This window comes from Sus scrofa, chromosome 5, assembly GCF_054392235.1.
Source record: "Sus scrofa isolate SSC_HxYL_T2T_F1_AM1 chromosome 5, Sscrofa_HxYL_maternal_Yorkshire_Landrace_v2.0, whole genome shotgun sequence".
NCBI classification, from domain to species: domain Eukaryota; kingdom Metazoa; phylum Chordata; class Mammalia; order Artiodactyla; family Suidae; genus Sus; species Sus scrofa.
Window position 1 is genome coordinate 74,657,898 of NC_139387.1, and position 19,041 is coordinate 74,676,938.

General features: G+C 40.0%; 1 protein-coding gene across 5 annotated transcripts in view; it reads right to left on the bottom strand.

Moving 5' to 3' along the window:
- Positions 1-19,041, bottom strand: part of KDM5A (lysine demethylase 5A) — an 87,778-nt gene that overhangs the window by 42,934 nt on the left and 25,803 nt on the right. For 3 of the 5 annotated variants that reach the window (XR_014803979.1, XM_021092486.2, XM_084956960.1), the window contains exons 7-14: positions 18,758-18,849; positions 17,467-17,625; positions 16,293-16,412; positions 14,896-15,054; positions 10,400-10,581; positions 8,349-8,511; positions 6,614-6,733; positions 3,221-3,415 (exon numbers count right to left, since the gene is read on the bottom strand). Coding sequence is in view for 4 of the 5 variants with exons in the window: in XM_021092486.2 (XP_020948145.1) it covers positions 3,221-3,415; positions 6,614-6,733; positions 8,349-8,511; positions 10,400-10,581; positions 14,896-15,054; positions 16,293-16,412; positions 17,467-17,625; positions 18,758-18,849 (1,190 nt within the window). In the remaining variant the exon portion in view is untranslated. Of the gene's footprint in view, positions 1-3,220; positions 3,416-6,588; positions 6,734-8,348; positions 8,512-10,399; positions 10,582-14,895; positions 15,055-16,292; positions 16,413-17,466; positions 17,626-18,757; positions 18,850-19,041 lie in introns of all 5 variants that reach the window. The other 2 variants (XM_084956961.1, XM_084956962.1) reach the window with 1 other exon arrangement.

Here is a 19,041-nt window from a genome sequence, read left to right on the forward strand (position 1 = left end):
ACTCCTCAATCTAAATATATAGAGAGCCTATTATTTGAAATAAATTGTTTAGAAATACAAACTCAGTACTTTTGTGATTATACAAACTAAAAATGTTGTTTTCAAGAAAATTCTGATTTTATTCAAAGGAAAACAGACTTCTACTACATTCTACCATCTGGGCTATGTCAAAAAAAGTGTCATCTCAATATGTCCACTGGTCCTGGTTATTAAGTTACTTGGTTACTCTTAAGTTATTGGTTACTAAGTCAGCTTAAACCAATTAAGCTAAGCAGAAGATCTCAAATTAATACTCTCCTAAATGGATTTATACTCTAAGTGACACAAATAAGAAAATAAACTTTGAACCATACCTCTCTCTACATACAAAAGTTAACCTGAAAAAGATCATGTACCTAAATGTAAGAGCTAAAACTTTATGAAACTTCTGGAAAACAGAGAAAATCTTTGTGACCCAAGGTTAGAAAAGACTTCTTAGACATAACCAAAAGCACAAGCCATAAAAGAAAAAACTGATAAACTGAGTTTCATAAAAATGAAGAACTTCTGTTCTTCAAAAAGACACTTATGAAAAGGAAAAGATAAGCCATATGGACTGGAAGAAAATACTTTCAAACCTGATAAAGAACTGTATCCAGAATATAGCAAGAACTCACAAATTGAAGAGGAAAATAACCCAATTTTTTAAGTTGGGTAAAAGATCTGAACAGAATCTTCCCTCAAAGACAGACAGGCAGCAAACAGGCACACTAGAAGGTACCCAGTATCATCAAAACCACAATGAAATACTACCACAAATGTATTCGAGTAACTAGAGGTAAAAAAACCACCTGGGAGTTCCCGTTGTGGCACAACAGAAATATCTGACTAGGAACCATGAGGTTGCGGGTTGGATCCCTGGCCTCGCTCAGCAGGTTAAGGATCCAGTGTTGTCATGAGCTGTGGTGTAGGTCGCAGACACGGCTCGGATCTGGCATGGCTGTGGCATAGGCCAGCAACTGTAGCTCTGATTAGACCCCTACCCTGGAAACCTCCACATGCTGCAGGTGCAGCCCTAAAAAGACAAAAGACCAAAAAAAAAAAAAAAAAGACCACCTGTGCCAAGAGTCAGTGCAAGTGCAGAACAAACAGAACTCTCTCACACTGCTAGTGGAAATATAAAATGGTACAACTGCTGTGGAATACAATTTAGCAGGTTTTTTTTAACCAAAAAATTAAACACACTCAACACATACCATATGACCCAGCCACTGCACTCTTACTACTTACCCAAGAGAAAAGAAAGCATTTGTCAATATAAAAACTTGTACAAAAATGTTTAGAGCGGCTTGAACCACAACAAGCAAAAACTGGAAACAATTAAAATGTCCAGTCACAAGTGAATGGATAAACAAACTGCGGTATATATATCCACACAATGAAATACCACTTAGCAATTAAAAAAAACCAATACATGTAACACGGACGAATCTCAAAGTAATTACGCTAAATGAGAGAAGCTAGACCAAAAAAAGTATAAATTGCATAAATCGATTTAGATAAAACACTTTTTAAAAAAGTCAAGTAAAGAAAGTAGATTAATGTTTTCCTGATAAGAGTGGGAGGAGCAGAAAGATGGAACAAGAAGGAAGGATCATTAAGAGGCATAAGGAAACCTTTCTTTCATCTTTTTTTTTTTTTTTGGCTTTTTAGGGCCGCACTTGCAGCATATGGAAGTTCCCAGGCTAGGGGTTGAATCGGAGCTATAGCTGCCGGCCTACACCACAGCCACAGCAACGCCTGGTCCAAGCCGCATCTGTGACTATACCACAGCTCACAGCAATGCTGGATCCTCAACCCACTAAGCAAGGCCAGGGATCAAACACACATCCTCATGGATACTCGTCGGATTAGTTTCCACTGCACCATGACAGAAACTCCCCTTCATCCTTTTTTTAAGAATGAAGTATAGCTGATAATCTTATATAAGTTACAGATGTACAGTATTATCTTGACTGTGACTAAGTCTCATGGGTATACAGCCACACTTATATATTATACACTATAAACATGTATTATACCTCAGCAAAGCTGTTTAAAAAATAGGAACAGGAGTTCCCGTCGTGGCGCAGTGGTTAACGAATCCGACTAGGAACCATGAGGTTGCGGGTTCGGTCCCTGCCCTTGCTCTGTGGGTTAACGATCAGGCGTTGCTGTGAGCTGTGGTGTAGGTTGCAGACACGGCTCGGATCCTGCGTTGCTGTGCCTCTGGCGTAGGCCAGTGGCTACAGCTCCGATTCAACCCCTAGCCTGGGAACCTCCATATGCCGCGGGAGCGGCCCAAGAAATAGCAAAAACAACAACAACAACAACAACAAAAAAAAAAGACAAAAAGACAAAAAAAAAAAAAAAAAAAAAAAAAAAAAAAAAAAAACAGGAACAGAATAGCCAGGTAAATAAAGTAGGGCTATACACAAGCAGGAGGGAGCATAGGAGTGAGGCTAGCTCTATAGGGACGGTTAGGGAAAATGGGTCAATATGTGGCTGAAGACATGGGTTTATTCTTCTTATTTATTTTCCATTTCAATGATAAATGTTTAGTTTATCCTAAGCATTCAAAATCATAACAGTTTTTCTATCCTGCTTACTCATTAAAATACTAAGAATGAGGTGAAAGAAAGATTGACTCTGACAGCCTACAATCACCAGGAACACAGTTTTATTCAATTACAAAGCCGAGAAAGAAGTATTTGAATTTTCTTGCTTAAAGAAACAATACTATATGTAGGAGATTTTGTTTTTGTTGTTGTTGTTGGCCTCCCCCACAGCATGCAGAAGTTCCTGGGCCAGGGATCAAACCTGCACCATAGCAGCAGCTGTAGCCATAGCAGTGACAATGCCAGATCCTTAACCCACTAGGCCACCAGGGAACTCCCTGTTGGAAATTTTTTAGAATAAATATATACTTAACCAACTATAACGGAAAAAATAAAAATCATTTAAAAAAATTTTTAAACTAAACTAAATAAATAAAATAAATATGTTACCTAAAAAATTCTACCTGATAGGATTGCATTTTTCAAAATCTGGAAATCTCGATGACATCAAGATTTCTCAAAGTTTTCAACTTGAAGAAACCAAAATGGCCAAGTACAAAGGTATGAAATTGTCTCTGAAGGTGCAATTTTTAGTCTATTCCTTGAGCAATATCACATACAAGAAATGTGCTCAGCAAACTCACCATCTGCACAACAGACTCCCTTAAGCGTGTCTCCTCTTCAGTCATGAGCGTCAATTCCTTGCACACCATGGCAGCCAGCCCCACGTCCAGGCACTCTGGATCTGCTGCCATCTTGAAAATCAGCTCCTCATGTGAGAAGACGCAATGGCGTCTCAGCCGCCGGTAATGATTGACACACTGACGTCCAATAGGCAACTGAAAACAAGACAAGATTCTCCCATTTAATTACTTGCTTAAACACACTCCAAACAGAACAAAACCACTACTTACGCCCAAGATCCTCTCTTTTTTATCATAAGGAACAGAATAACAACATCCATTTGAACATAAGCAATAACTGTAAATATTAAACCTTTATAACCTAGCAAGAATTTCAAAGGCCCTCCCTTAAGGGAGATGTTGAGCTTCTGGTCTAAGCTGCTAATTTTCTATCTATGTACCTCAAAAGGCATGAATTCTCTGATATATAAAGAGGCAGCAAACTCTTTTAGACCTAACATGAGACTGCCCTTATTGGAAAAAGAAAAAAATTCCTCAGGCTAAAAAGGGTTAATTGGACATATTCAGCATTGATGTGTCCACAGAACAAAAAACAGATGTTATTAGAGAAAGGGAGAGGGAAGGGAAAAAAGTCATTTTCATGGACTGAGTTCATTTTTTAACAAGGACTAAAGCAAAAGACAATGTGGATTACAGCATCTAGAATTTTTTTTTTTTTTTTTTTTTTTTTTGTCTTTTTAGGACCACACCCAGGGCATATGGAAGTTTCAAGGCTAGGGGTTCAATTGGAGCTGTAGCTCCTGGCCTACACCATAGCTTACAGCAACACCAGATCCTTAACCCACTAAGCAAGGCCAGGGATCAAACCTGCATTCTCATGGATGCTAGTCAGTTCGTTCCCGTTGAGCCACAACGGGAACTCCCTACTTTTCATTTACATTAAGCCCTTCTAAAGAGTATCAAGGGCTTTTATTTTATATCATCTCACTTGTTTGAGGTTATTAATGAATCTTAAGATGCTTATATAGTAGGTAAAAAAACTTAAGACCAGTGATATTTCTGCCCAAGACTAAACATCAATAATCAGGAGCACAAAAGGCAGAAACCATTTCTAACTTATCTCTGAATCACCTCCATTTCCCACCCAAAGAACAAGCAAATCACAAACACTTAATAAGTGTTCACTGAGCTTTTATTTTTTTATTTTTATTTATTTCTTTTTTGTCCTTTCTAGGGCCACTCCCGTGGCTATGGAGGTTCCCAGGCTAGGGGTCTAATCAGAGCTGTTGCCACCAGCCTACACCACAGCCACAGCAACTCGGGATCCGAGCCACGTCTGCCACCTACACCACAGCTCACGGCAACGCCAGATTCTTAACCCTCTGAGCAAGGCCAGGGATCGAACCCGAAACCTCATGGTTCCTAGTCGGATTGGTTAACCACTGCACCACAACAGGAACTCCCTCACTGAGCTTTTAAAGTAGAGCTCAAGCCTAAGGCAAAGTCCTAAGTCTTGCTCCTGCTGCTTTCTAATAAGAAGTTTAGAATTACCAGGTTCAGGGAAAAAAAAAAAAAAAGACCAGGTCGAATAAGATTGTTCATTATACAATTTCATTCATTAGCTAAGGAAAACAGTATGGTTAATCATAAAACAAAATTAAGTTAACAAATTAAGGTGCCCAGAGAAAACATAAGATCCAATATCACTAAAGAATATTATCTCCCCCCTAAATGCTAGGAGAGGTGACCAAAAAAAGCAGCATGACTAAAGGAAAAATAAAGTCAAAGAGTGTAAATCTGCACTCTTTTTCCCACCAACATGATGTAAAAATAACTAATTACTTTTTGATATCTACCTCATTTAAAAGCAAAGAGTAATCACTGGCAATATCATCTACACAAAAGTACAGCCCATAGAGATTTCAATATTATAGCTACTCTTTAAAATAATTTTTTAAGTAAGAATACAGAGGGAGTTCCCGTCATGGTACAGCAGAAATGAATCCGACTAAGAACCATGAGGTTTCGGGTTCAACCCCTGGCCTCATTCAGTAGGTTAAGGATCCAGCATTGCCATGAGCTGTGGTGTAGGTCTCAGACTCGGCTTGGATCTGGTGGTGTTGTGGCTCTGGCGTAGGCCGGCAGCAACAGCTCCGATTAGATCCCTAGCCTGGGAACCTCCACATGCCTTGGGTGCCCCCCCACCCCCCCAAAAAAAACAGAAAGAAAGAATACAGAAAACATAAAAAGGCAGGAAGAATAAAATCACCTAATTGTCTATAAGAAAGAAAATAATAAAGGGATATTTTAAGATAAAACTCGGCACTGAGTATTTTAAAATAAAAATCAGAGATAGGAGTTCCCGTCGTGGCGCAGTGGTTAACGAATCCGACTAGGAACCATGAGGTGGTGGGTTCGGTCCCTGCCCTTGCTCAGTGGGTTAAGGATCCGGCGTTGCCGTGAGCTGTGGTGTAGGTTGCAGATGCGGCTCAGATCTGGCGTCATTGTGGCTCTGGCGCAGGCCAGCGGCTTCAGCTCCGATTGGACCCCTAACCTGGGAACCTCCATATGCTGAGGGAGCAGCCTTCAAAAGAAAGAAAGAAAGAGGGAAAGGATCCGGCGTTGCCGTGAGCTGTGGTGTAGGTTGCAGACGTGGTCCGGCGTTGCCGTGAGCTGTGGTGTAGGTTGCAGACGCGGCTCGGATCACGCGAGGCCAGTGGCTACAGCTCCGATTCAACCCCTAGCCTGGGAACCTCCATATGCCGCGGGAGCGGCCCAAGAAACAGCAACAACAACAACAAAAAGACAAAAAAAAAAAAAAAATCAGAGATACATATTTGTAAATTTGGTACAATTGATTCTTAAGAAGATCTGGTCACCTTTTTGAAATCCAGAAGTGCTCAGAGAAAGCAAAGACTAGAGGAACTACATTCTCTCAGAAAAGGAAGATTCAGAAAATATCAATTTCTGGAGTTCCACTCACAGCTCAGCACTAACAAACCCAACTAGTATCCATGAGGATTCATTCAGATTCAATCCCTGGCCTCGCTCAGTGGGTTAAGGACCTGGTGCTGCCAGGAGCTATGGTGTAGGCTGGCAGCTGCAGCTTCAATTTGACTCCTAGCCTGGGAACCTCCATATGCCACAGGTGCAGCCCTAAAAAGAGAAAATAAGTAAATAAATAATCAATTTCCCATTTAAAATTTAAACAGAAAGGGAAAAAAATGGATGAGAAACCTTCCAAATAAAAACTACCCAGACCTTTCTAAACTGCCGCAGACATTCCATTCTGTAATGGAATATTCCTGAGCCCTCCCTTTCCCACTAAGCAGTTAGGATGCATTTTTCGGGGGCATCAGCAAACGTACAACAGCCATGTGCTATAGAACAGACCCAGTCAGCAGTACAGAAGTTCACAGCTTCAGCAAAGTTGTAGCCCTGGTTGAATCCTGAGTGATAAGCTCGAGGAAACGTCACAACAAACTCTCCGGCACACTGATTGGTCCTGTACACCTAAATGCAAATTGGGAACAAGGGTACAAAACAAAAGAAAAACAACAAAAGAGGGAGACAGATTTTATTAGTTTCAGCAGCATTTTTTTTAACTTGAAAACAATAAAGCATTAAGAGACACATACCAGGAAAATAATATCAGAGTTTAAGAGCAGCCAGTTTTGGAGTTCCCATAGTGGCTCAGCGGAAACAAATCTGCCTAGCATTCATGAGGACACAGGTTCAATCCCTGACCTCGTTCAGTGGGTTAAGGATCTGGCATTGCCACGAGCTGCGGTGTAGGTCACAGACTTGGCTCAGATCTGGTGTTGCTATGGCTGTGGTGTAGCCAGCAGCTACAGCTTTGCATCCCTAGCTTGGGAACCTCCATATGCTGCAGGTGCAGCCCTAAAAAGACCAAAAAAAAAAAAAAAAAAAAAAGAGCAGCCAATTTTCTCTTTGTAACAGTCACTGATAAATTATAGTAATTCATGACAAGAATTCACAGCCAAAAGAAATTTTCATGGAAAAAATGTTACTCTTACTGGGCTACTAGTTTCCTAACAATAAGAGAATTTTTCTTTTATTCCTTTCATTCTTGTGTTGCAAATACTGGGAAGGGAAGAAATATCATCCTACTTTTTGGATAATTTTTTGGAAACCAAATGATTAGCTTGTATGCCATATAGAAAGATCCTCTGAATCAGTTTCCCTGAATCTTTGTTTTATAATACTATGTTTTTCAGAAAACCTCAGATTCTACATAAATTCACTCTTTAAAGACAAAATAACATTACTAACACTCAATCTTTCTCATTAAGGTAATGGTGACTATTTGATTGTAAATTAGAAACATTAACTTTATGCTTTATCAAGTGTTACTAGCTTAAATAACCATTTTTAAAACTAAGTTTAAAAGTAGAAAAGGTATTCCTTGTATATTTCTACTTCATTATCTCATGTGAAAAAAAGCTGTAAAATCTTCATATGAGGAGTTCCCGTCGTGGCGCAGTGGTTAACGAATCCGACTAGGAACCATGAGGTTGCGGGTTCGGTCCCTGCCCTTGCTCAGTGGGTTAACGATCCGGCGTTGCCGTGAGCTGTGGTGTAGGTTGCAGACGCGGCTCGGATCCCGCGTTGCTGTGGCTCTGGCGTAGGCCAGTGGCTACAGCTCCGATTCGACCCCTAGCCTGGGAACCTCCATATGCCGAGGGAGCAGCCCAAAGAAATAGCAAAAAGACAAAAAAAAAAAAAAAAAATCTTCATATGAAATGTGGAATAGAATCACCACAAAGATAAGCACTAGTTATTAGAACTACCACTTAAAATACTGGTACTATGGTTAAATGAAGATATTAAAGATATGAGATTTTTATTAAAACCAGGATATAATGGTTTAGTGAAAACAAAAGGCTAATTTGATAGGATGCTATATATAAAGTATGATTGATACTTTACAACACCTTACTCCTAACCAAATAAATGTTGTTCCCTTCAGAATATAAATTCTAATGTGGCTAGAAGATGACATGATCTTTTACTTCCCATTACTTTTATTACCATGTTCTGTGACTCTAACAAAAAGTATACAAAACTTTACATTACAAACACTGAAGGGAGAGGCAAAAAGACTCACAGGCACACCATGCTCCATTAGCACATTCGGGTTCATGATGGTGACTAACTGATGCAGGAGATCAGGCTGGGATTCAAATAACTCAGGGGCCAGCTCCCTCATCACCTCCTCCAGTTGTTCTGCAGCATGAGATGGGACACCATACCATGTCTTTGGCTCCCCCCTAGCAAAAGAAATAGCTGTTTAGCTAGGTAGAGCATGGTGCCAATGAGGTCAGGGTCTCTGATTCAAATCCACTAGGTTATAATTAATGGCCATAGATGATATGCCCCAAATCCTAGCAACCATCTCAAAATGTGTGTGCGTAATAGGAAGTAAGACAGAGCATGTGGACCGGTGGATACATACTCATCACTATAGAAAAGTAATTCAAAGCACATGAACTCTTTTAGAGAAGTAAATAGCATCTCCAAATAGGACAGACACTTTATGAAAAATCAACACTGTTCCAAAGGATACTGACACACCACCTGGTTCACAGGCTCAATGGACATTCCAATTGTCCTCACGATGATCAAAGTAAAGCCAATGCTCTTTACAACACTTCTATATAACTGTGCTGAGCTCAATTTCACTAAGGAAAGAAACTGTTGAAATCTCAAAGTTGTATCTATTAATCTTAAGAATCTTAACACCTGGCATCATCACTACACTAGTCCATTATGGACTAGAGTTTATTTTTAATACTAAGTTGTACTTCAAAGAAGTGGATTTAATTAGTCATGCTATTTATAGACCAGCTGAATTTCTTAGCCCTAATGTGGTAGTGCAGTCTCTAATGGAAACTTCCTCTCGGTGACTGAAAATGTTGTGTCTTTGCTGGCCAATACAGGGGTCCCTAGTCACATGTGACAAGAAAGCACTTAAAATGTGGTTAATGCAACTGAGGAAGTAAATTTTAATTTTACTTAATCTTAACTAACTGAAACAGCCACATGTGGCTAGTAGCTATACTACATAGCACAGCAATGAAGCAGACAAAGAGAATCAGAGTTTTCTGATGCATATGTGATCTGAGCAGTATCTTTCAAATAAAGAGAAAAATATCATTTGGTTAAGATGAGAATACTAGACAAGGAACTGAGTAAGTACATAAAAGCTGTAGGTGAGATACAAAAAAAAAAAAATCAGCACAAAAATATAATGAATACACATGTAACATAGACATTGTTAGGGAAAATGTTATTAAAAAGGGAAAAAGAAAATTTCAAATACTGAAAGTTAGATCTTAAGTATATGAACTTTAAATATCCTACCTTGCACATCAAAAGATAACCAAAGTACAGAGTTCCTGCCTTGGTTCAGTGGAAACGAACCTGACTAGCATCCATGAGGACACAGGTTCGATCCCTGGCCTTGCTCAGTGGGTTAAGGATCTGGCACTTCCATGAGCTATGGTGTAGGTTGCAGACGAGGTGCTGATCCAGTGTTGCTGTGGCTGTGGCATTGGCTCCATAGCCTGGGAACCTCCATATGCCGTGGATTCAGCCCTAAAAAGACAAAAGACAAAAAAAAGACAACCAAAGTAACTGTCACGTATGCTAAACAAGTATCTTTTGGTCTAAAAGCTGAGGCTCTGCTGTCTGCACATACTTAAGAAGGAGAGTGAGATGCTGTATGCTGAGACTTCTACACAGCACATTATCTACTTTGAGGTAGGTAGTACTTTAAAGTCAGCTCTCCCGGAGTTCCCGTCGTGGCGCAGTGGTTAACGAATCTGACTAGGAACCATGAGGTTGCGGGTTCAGTCCCTGCCCTTGCTCAGTGGGTCAACGATCCAGAGTTGCCGTGAGCTGTGGTGTAGGTTGCAGACGTGGCTCGGATCCCGAGTTGCTGTGGCCCTGGCGTAGGCCAGTGGCTACAGCTCCAATTCGACGCCTAGCCTGGGAACCTCCATATGCCACAGGAGCGGCCCAAAGAAATAGCAAAAAGACAAAATAAATAAATAAATAAATAAAATAAAGTCAGCTCTCCCTAATATATCACCTGACATCATCACACTTTTAAAAAGGTCACTAAATACGCATGCTGCTAATAAAGACTATACATACCAGTGCAAGTAGTTGATAGAGTAACTCCAATGATCTTCTATGTGCCAGCAAAAGGAAGAGAAACACATTCCCACATAAAGCCATGGCACCTTCATACCAGAGATGTCTACATTGATATGTGCAAGAACAGACTGCTCTAGAACGGGCATGTTATTCAAGTTCCAACCAGAGAGTGCATATTCCTATAAAAGAAAAAAATGTAAATGAGAGATCAGAAACGACAAGTACCCAATAGAAATCTCAAGGGAGGGAATTCCCTGGTGGCTTAGCAGTTAAGGACTCAGCACTGGATCTCTGGCCTGGTAACTTCTCCATGCCATAGGCACAGCCCAAAAGAAAAAAAAAGAAAAAAAAAATCTCAAAGGAGTTTTCACAAAAGTAAAAATTTTATAATTATAATAATCTACCATAGAATCCATGCTCTTTGCTCCCTACATGTATACAGCTGACATTCAGATTTCCCTTTAATTATTTCAGACACCTCTGGTTTACTCTCAAACACATAAGGCTTTTTATTACCCCCCCACCCCACCTGCTATAGCTTACCAGTAAAATACCATGAGACTCATTTTAATAGGTGGCTATCATAGTTCTAATTTATCCCTAATAGCATAATTTCCCAAAAATGTTTATAACTATTTTCCTTTATTTTTTCTTTTTTTTTAGGGCCACACCTACAGCATACAGAAGTTCCCAGGCTAGGGATTAAATTGGAGCTGCAGCTGCCAGCCTATGCCACAGTCACAGCAATGCCAGATCTGAGCCACATCTGTGATCTACACCATAGCTCATGGCAACCCCAGATCCCTAACCCAATGAGTGAGGCCATGGATCAAAGCTCCATCCCCATGGATACTAGTTGAGTTCGTTTCTGCTGAGCCACAATGGGAATTCCAAATGGCTTTTTTTTTTATTTTAATTTTTTTTTTAATTTTTTAAAAAACTTTATCGCTATACTTACAGAATGGTGTCAGATAATGTGAAGACAAAACGTAAGATAGACAATCCTGAATATGCGGCTTCACTGAAAATTATATACAACACTAAAAAAATGTTTTGGGAGTTGCTTTTGTGACTCAGCGGTAATGAACCTAACTAGTAGCCCTGAGGACGCAGGTACAATCCCTGGCCTCACTCAGTGGATTAAGGATCCAGCAATGCCCTAAGCCGTGGTATAGGTCACAGATGCGGCTCGGATCTGGTGTTGCTGTGGTTGTGATGTAGGCCAGCAGCTGCAGCTCCAATTTGACCAATGGCCTGGGAACTTCCATATGCTGCAACCCCAAAAAGACAAAAATAAAATAAAATCTGTTTCATAGATGAACTCAGGAGGACAAAGAAAACAAACCCAGGATGAAAAAGGAAAGATGCTGTATGTGTTTTCATAGAGGCTTCTAACTGAATATAAGCTATGGATAGATATTTCAAACACCCACGTCTGAAGCCACATGCAGCAGAGACTTAAAAGTGCGATCATCCTTGTGGAGAGCAGTTCTTCAAAGTGGGGCCTAAGGAACGCAAGCTTACCTCAGGGTATCTGCAAAGCCAAACTATTTTCATAATAATGCTAAGATATTATTTGCCCTTTTTCCTTCTCTTCTATAGGAGTGTAATGTGAATTTTCCAGAGGATACATGATGTGATATTGCAACAGACTGAATGCAAAATACTCAAAAGAATTCAACTGCCTTCATTAGAAAGTTAATAACTGCTGAACCTAGATGTCAGGCCGGGAGGGAGGGAGGAAGGGAAGTCCATTATTATGTTTATTTTTATACACAGAAAATTTCTAAAATACAGAATTTAAAAATAAAACCTTCATAAGAAGTCAGCTAGTGACAAAGCTGAAGAGAGAATCTGTGAACTAGAAGATAGATTCGAACATATCATTCACAATGCAGCACAAAGATAAGAAAATATAAAAGTGTAGATAAAAGTCACAGAGGTTAGAAGAAATTCCAACAAAGGTTTAAGCAGGAATTCCAATAAGGAATAATTAAAGACATATGATTCCTACTCTCATCAGGCTTAATAAAAAAAGAGGCTTTCAAAACAATACACTCGAGGAGTTCCCAATGTGGCACAGTGGGTTAAGGACCTGCAGCAGCTCAGGTTGCTGTGGAAACATGGGTTTGACTCCTAGCCAAGTGCAATGGGTTAAGGATGGGGCATTGTTACAGCTGTGGCTCAGATTCAATCTCTGGTCTGGGAACTTTCACATGCAGCAGGTGTAGCCAATAAATAACTATTACTCAATATGCTTTTTGGGTAGTATTTATTGATACTACTCTGTGCTGTTGTCCACTGGCTAGCTGAAAAAATACTGAATCTAGATGAAGAAACAAGGCCTGCATACAAAAAAGTTCCAAGATAAGGCAACATTCAACTCCAAATACAGATACAAGAGTAAATTATATAATTCTTTAGAAGACAACAAAATAGTCATCATTGTGGCTCTAGATCATTAAGATAAGGAAAAGGAAGAACCTGAGCAGAGCTTCGAAGAATTGGTCTGGCAGGTAAAGTGACAGATGGAACAGTCATACTCATAAAAAAAAAAAAAAAAAAAAAAACAGAAAATAAGACCAGAAAAGATCAGATTTTTAATCTTAAATTTCAGACTAAGAAAGTTGGATGTTATTCTATATTCAAAAGGGAAATAAAATATGCTGAAAAGTGAAATAATATGATAAATATCTTAAATATTCTTAAGCTTCTAATATGGAAAATTTCAAACAAAAATAGACAGAATTGCAAAATGAACACCCAAAGACCCACTAACCTTAAAATTTTAAGAAAAAGCAATATATGAGAGACTGCAGAGAGTAGCAGTGTGCAGAAAACAGTTACTTTAACATAGCAAACCTAACACAGCTAACATTCCAAAGGCCCAGTTAAAAGTCTGGCCTTTGGCTGGCATCTGGAAACCTGCACGGTGAACAGTTCCCTATGGTGACACAGAGTGGCTCACAGTGCCGAGACCGCATAATGTGGTTTATGCAACCTGCTCTCCTTCTGGAAGTCTGGTATGTTGCAATGAGTTAGGCAGAGGGTGCCTATGTCGCCCTCAATTATAAACCTTGAGGGAGTTCCCACCATGGCTCAGCAGAAACTAATCTGACTAGGATCTATGAGCACACAGATTTGATCCCTGGCCTCACTCAGTGGGTTAAGGATCTGGCCTTGCCGTGAGCTGTGGTGTAGGTCCCAGATGCCACTCAGATCTGACATTGCTACGGCTGTGATGTAGGCCAGAGGCTACAGCTGATTTGACCCCTAGCCTGGGAACCCCCATATGCTGCAGGGCAGCCCTAAAAAGATTAATTAATTAATTTAGAAAATGTTAAAACCTCGAGCAGTGGGTCTCTAAGAGCCTCCCTGGTAAGCAACACTTCACACATGGTATTGATTCTATAGTTTTTTGGTTTTTTTTTTTTGGTCATCCTGCAACATATGCAGCTCCCAGGCCAGAGGTGAGATCCAAGCCACAACTGCAGCGAAACTGGATCTTTTAACCCCATGTGCCAGACCAGGAGTCGAACCTGCATTCTAATGCTGCAGAAACACCACTGAGCCAGTTGTGCCACAGCGAGACCTCTATAGTTTAAATGAATAGTTGAAAACCTTCCTGCTGAGGTGTTGAAGGAAACTTCATTATGGACCTACCATTATGTTTTGTTTGTTTTTTGCTTTTTAGGGCTGAACCTGCAACAGATGGAAGTTCCCAGGCTAGGGGTCAAATCAGAGCTACAGATGCTGGCCTACACCACAGCCACAGCAATGCAGGATCCAAGCCATGTCTGCAATCACAGCTCACGGTAATGCCAGATCCTTAACCCACTGAGTGAGGCCAGGGATCAAACCCACATCCTCATGGATACTAGTCGGGTTCTTAACCCACTGAACCACAACAGCAGCTCCCTATTTTTTTTTAAACTTAAATCACTTCTAGATTTTTCTTCTTATGGCCACACCTGCAGCATATGGAAGTTCCTGGGTCAGGGGCTGAGTCACAGCTACAGCTGGGGCCTATGCCACAGCAACACCAGATCCGGGCTGCAGCTGTTCCACCCAGTTCATGGCAACACTGGGTCCTTAATCCACTGGGTAAGGCCAGGAATCAAAGCCACATTCTCATGGAGACAATGTAGGGTCCTTAACCAACTGAGCCAAGCCGTGTCTGCAACCTATACCCAGCTCACGGCAACGCCAAATCCTTAGCCCACTGAGCAAAGCTAGGGATCGAACCCACAACCTCATGGTTCCTAGTCGGAGTCATTTCCACTGTGCCACAACAGGAACTCCCAAAAATTAAATAATTTTTTAGGGTACTTTGAACTTTTTTTTTAATAACAGAAGACTATTTTTACTGTCCAAATCCTACATATTTAATATTTAAAAGAATGTAGTCCCTTAAGACTAAGGAAAGGCAGTGTCTATGCAAAGGCTGAACCAGACTGGGCTAAGAAGTTTGGACACTACTATATGCTCTGCACCTCTTCTTCCGGCAGCATCTTTCTCCGACCGTCCTTTACAGGAAATCCACTTCCAAAGTCTTTTGAGGAGATATCAGCTCCATACTCCACAATAACATCTTCTTCAATGCTACTCACCAGCCGCCAGAATTCCTTCTCTACTAGCTCTGTGGGAACCATCTAGACAGAGAAAACAAATTACAGATTACCAACTCACTATAACCACTATAACATAATACACAGGTCAAGAGAACAAAAACCCATGAAAAAAATAGAAAACCTTCTCAATTCTCATAGCTGAAAAGATTGCAGTCCTAGCTTTTCCAAGTGAGGATGAAAAAAAGCCAAAGACAACTTAGATGTTCAGAAAAACATAATGAACTTGAACTGTCATCTTCTGCAAGCTGCTTTCCAACTAAGAAGGACAAAGATGACCAAGGACATAAGGAAGAAAAAAGAAATACAAAAATCAAAGCTGAATTTTAATAGCTTTGGCAATTTTTTTTTGTCTTTTTTTTTTTTTTTTTTTTTTTGCCTTTTCTAGGGCTACACCTGAGGCATATGGAGGTTCCCAGGCTAGGGGTTGAATTAGAGCTATAGCCGCTGGCCTACTGCAGAGCCACAGCAATGTGGGATCCCAGCCGCGTCTGCAACCTACACCACAGCTCATGGCAACGAGGTCAGGGATTGAACCCGAATCCTCATGGTTCCTAGTTGGGTTTGTTAACCACTAAGCCACAACAGGAACTCTGGCAAATTTTTTTGATAAAGATTTTTAAAAGCCCAAGATGCAACCTAGAAAAGAGCAAACCTCATATTACAAATAACTAAACAAAAGCAGCAGTTGCCACATGCTTCATCCTTTTCTGTAAAGGAATGTGCTCACAGAGACTAACAAACAAGTGAAAGATCAGAGTCAAGTTCTCAACAGGAGAGTGCACTCTGCCATAAGAGTGAAAGAAACAGAAACAGACGCCAGGCCCCTAATCTATAGATATGGTATTCTATCATCTTTTTCATGCTGTCATTATTTTCTATAAAACAATGAAAGTTTTTAAAATGCAAAGCAAGGAGTTCCCATCGTGGCACAGTGGTTAACGAATCCGACTAAGAACCATGAGATTGCGGGTTCGATCCTTGGCCTTGTTCAGTGGGGTAAGGATCTGGTGTTGCCGTGAGCTGTGGTGTAGATTGCAGACGCGGCTCGGATCCGTGTTACTGTGGCTCTGGCATAAGCCGGTGGCTACAGCTCCGATTCGACCCCTAGCCTGGGAAACTCCCTATGCCGAGGGAGCGGCCCAAGAAATGGCAAAAAGACAAAAAAATAGTAATAATAATAAAAAAATAAAATGCACAGCAAAAGCTTTGGATCAGATAAAACTTTCATACCTCCCCAAAGTGACCTGTAAGATACTCACATGGACTGGCATATTGAAATAATCAGACTTAAAATTATCTGCCATCTCTCCAAAGCTCTGAAGTGTATACTCTCGTACAGCTTGTTCAAATCCAAAGGCTTCTCTAGGTTTATTACATTCCTGGGAAGAAAAAACATCTATGATTAACTCACCGAAACTGCACTGAAAAAAGCATCAAGGCTCTCATGTGCTACCTTCTTTGATCACTTCCCTAGATGAAGCAAAGCCAGTCAACTCTAGACCACAAAACAATGTGGAATCAGGAACTACTGTAAAACTGCAACTGCATTTGCACACCTTCCTCTAGGAAGGTGGTAATGAGACAGCTTTAGGCTTCTGAGCTGGTATTAAGCCCTGGCATCAAGACAAACACCTGGAGGACTAACAACCTGGAATCAAGCCCAAGGATGTCCATTATCCTCAGTGGAGAAGAGAAATGTTCACGGAGGGAGGAAAGGTCACGAACAAAGGGAGATCTGCTGGGCTGCTAGGATATCTAAATAGAAGAATGGTTTTTTCCCACACTGTCAACCACCATGATCAATTTCTTAGCACGAATACTTAGAGTAGAACTACTTCTGAATCATCTAACCTTGAAAATAATAAATAAAAAGTAACTCAAAAGCCATAAATATACATCTTTGAGTACATCTAGATACACCCAGCCAACTCTTTCCCATCAATGTCCTATCAGAACATTTTGTTAAAATAAGTAAACAGATAAGGCATTTCGAGACAATGAGATCATTATAATCTTTCAATAATAATTTATACAATCAAGTCAAAATTTAAATAAGCTAAAAGATACCATCAGTTTATTTGGTAGCATGAAAGTGGATGCATAAATGCTAAATTCTAGAGCTTTATGTCTAATTTTTATATTTTCTTAATGTAAAAAACTTTCTTCATTTTTACTGTCTTCCAAGAATATGAATATTCTAAGCAGAAGTCTACAGGAATAAATAGACTTTCCAAGCAATACTCAGAAAAAAGAGCGTTTAACAAACAAACTGCCACCGAAGAATTATTACATTCTAGTCAATATCGCTTTTTGAAAACCCTGGAGATTCCAAACAATGAAGGGAGAGGAAGAAGCTTTAGAGGATGTGTGTACTGTATGTGTGTGCACACACACACTACTGCTCCTATTTTAAAAGGTACGGTTGGCTTGTACCTCAGCGACACATTTAGGACACCTCCAGTCTCCTTTGGGCACGTCCGGTAGTGGGGGGATTAAACAAAATGTATGGTAGCTGTCATCACATCCATCACACAACAGCAATTTATCTTCATTATTTCCCCGACCACAAAACATACAAACATAGAGATCAACCTGTTAAAAAACAAAAATAAAAGTCTATTTTCTGTAATACTAAATTTTATCAGGAACTCCTTAATTGAAAAACAAAATAATGTACACTAAAAAGTAAACTTAAACATTGAACATTTATTTTTTTATTTTTATTTATTTATTTTGATTTTTAGGGCCGCACCCACAGCACATGGAAGTTCCCAGGCTAGGCGTTGAATTGGAGCTACAGCTGCCAGCCTACGCAGGATCCAAGCCGCATCTTCAACCTACACCACAGCTCACAGCAACTCCAGATCCTTAACCCACTGAGAGAGGCCAGGGATCAACCCCACAACCTCATGGTTCCTAGTTGGGTTCGTTAACCACGGAGCCAAGAAGGGAACTCCTTGAATATTTGTTTTAAATAATTAAACAGCTTTCCATAAAATTCCCTAAATTTCCTCAGAGCTTCTACATGCAAGTTAATAAAAGCATATAAAGGTATGAGAATAATAAAAGCATATCCAGTATAAATCTAGATACCTGAAAGTCAATTTATATAAATAAAATATACCATGCCACCCTTCCTATATACAGTCTTTACTGGTAGAAAACTAAATTCTGAGCATTGTCTAATACAGCTAAGGATTCAGAGATTCTCTTCATTCTCTCACTTAACTCACTCAAGGTATGACTTGGGGTACAGTCTACGTATGTGGGACAAAGCAAGGTTAACATACAAACCAAAGCTGCAACTTCATTATTATTATTATTATCATTATTATTTGTCTTTTGTCTTTTTAGCACCACACCCAGGGAATATAGAGGTTCACAAGCTAGGGGTTAAATCGCAGCGGTAGCTGCCGGCCTACACCACAGCCACAGCAACACCAGATCCGAGCCGCATCTGCAACCTACACCACAGCTCATGGCCACGCCAGATCCTTAACCCACTGAACGAGGGCAGGGACTGAATCTGCATCCTCATGGATACTAGTCGGGTTCATTAACCACTGAGCCACGACAGGAATGTCCAAAGCTGCAACTTTAGATTCACGTCAAGTCTTCTAACTAAATGAACTAACTATACAGCATACCAAGATACAGCAAGATAAACAGTGTAAAGTAAAATAAAAATAAATCCTCTCCTCCTGACACAACTTAGAACACTTACAAAGTTAACAGAGAGAGTTCCTTTCCGTTGTCTCATTTGCATGTTAAATGCGTCTGACCTGTTGGTAACTTTTCGTCTTCGGGAGACCTCATCTTAAAATAAAAACAGTTATATAGTAATATTAAGAACTAATGCTGAGCACTTACCATGTACCAGACACTATTTAAAGTTATTTAAATTAGCTAAAATCTCACAACACTATGAGGTAAATAAACTATTATCCCCCATTAAAGATAAAGAATCTGAAGCACAGAGAAGTTAGATAACTTGCCCCAAATTACAGT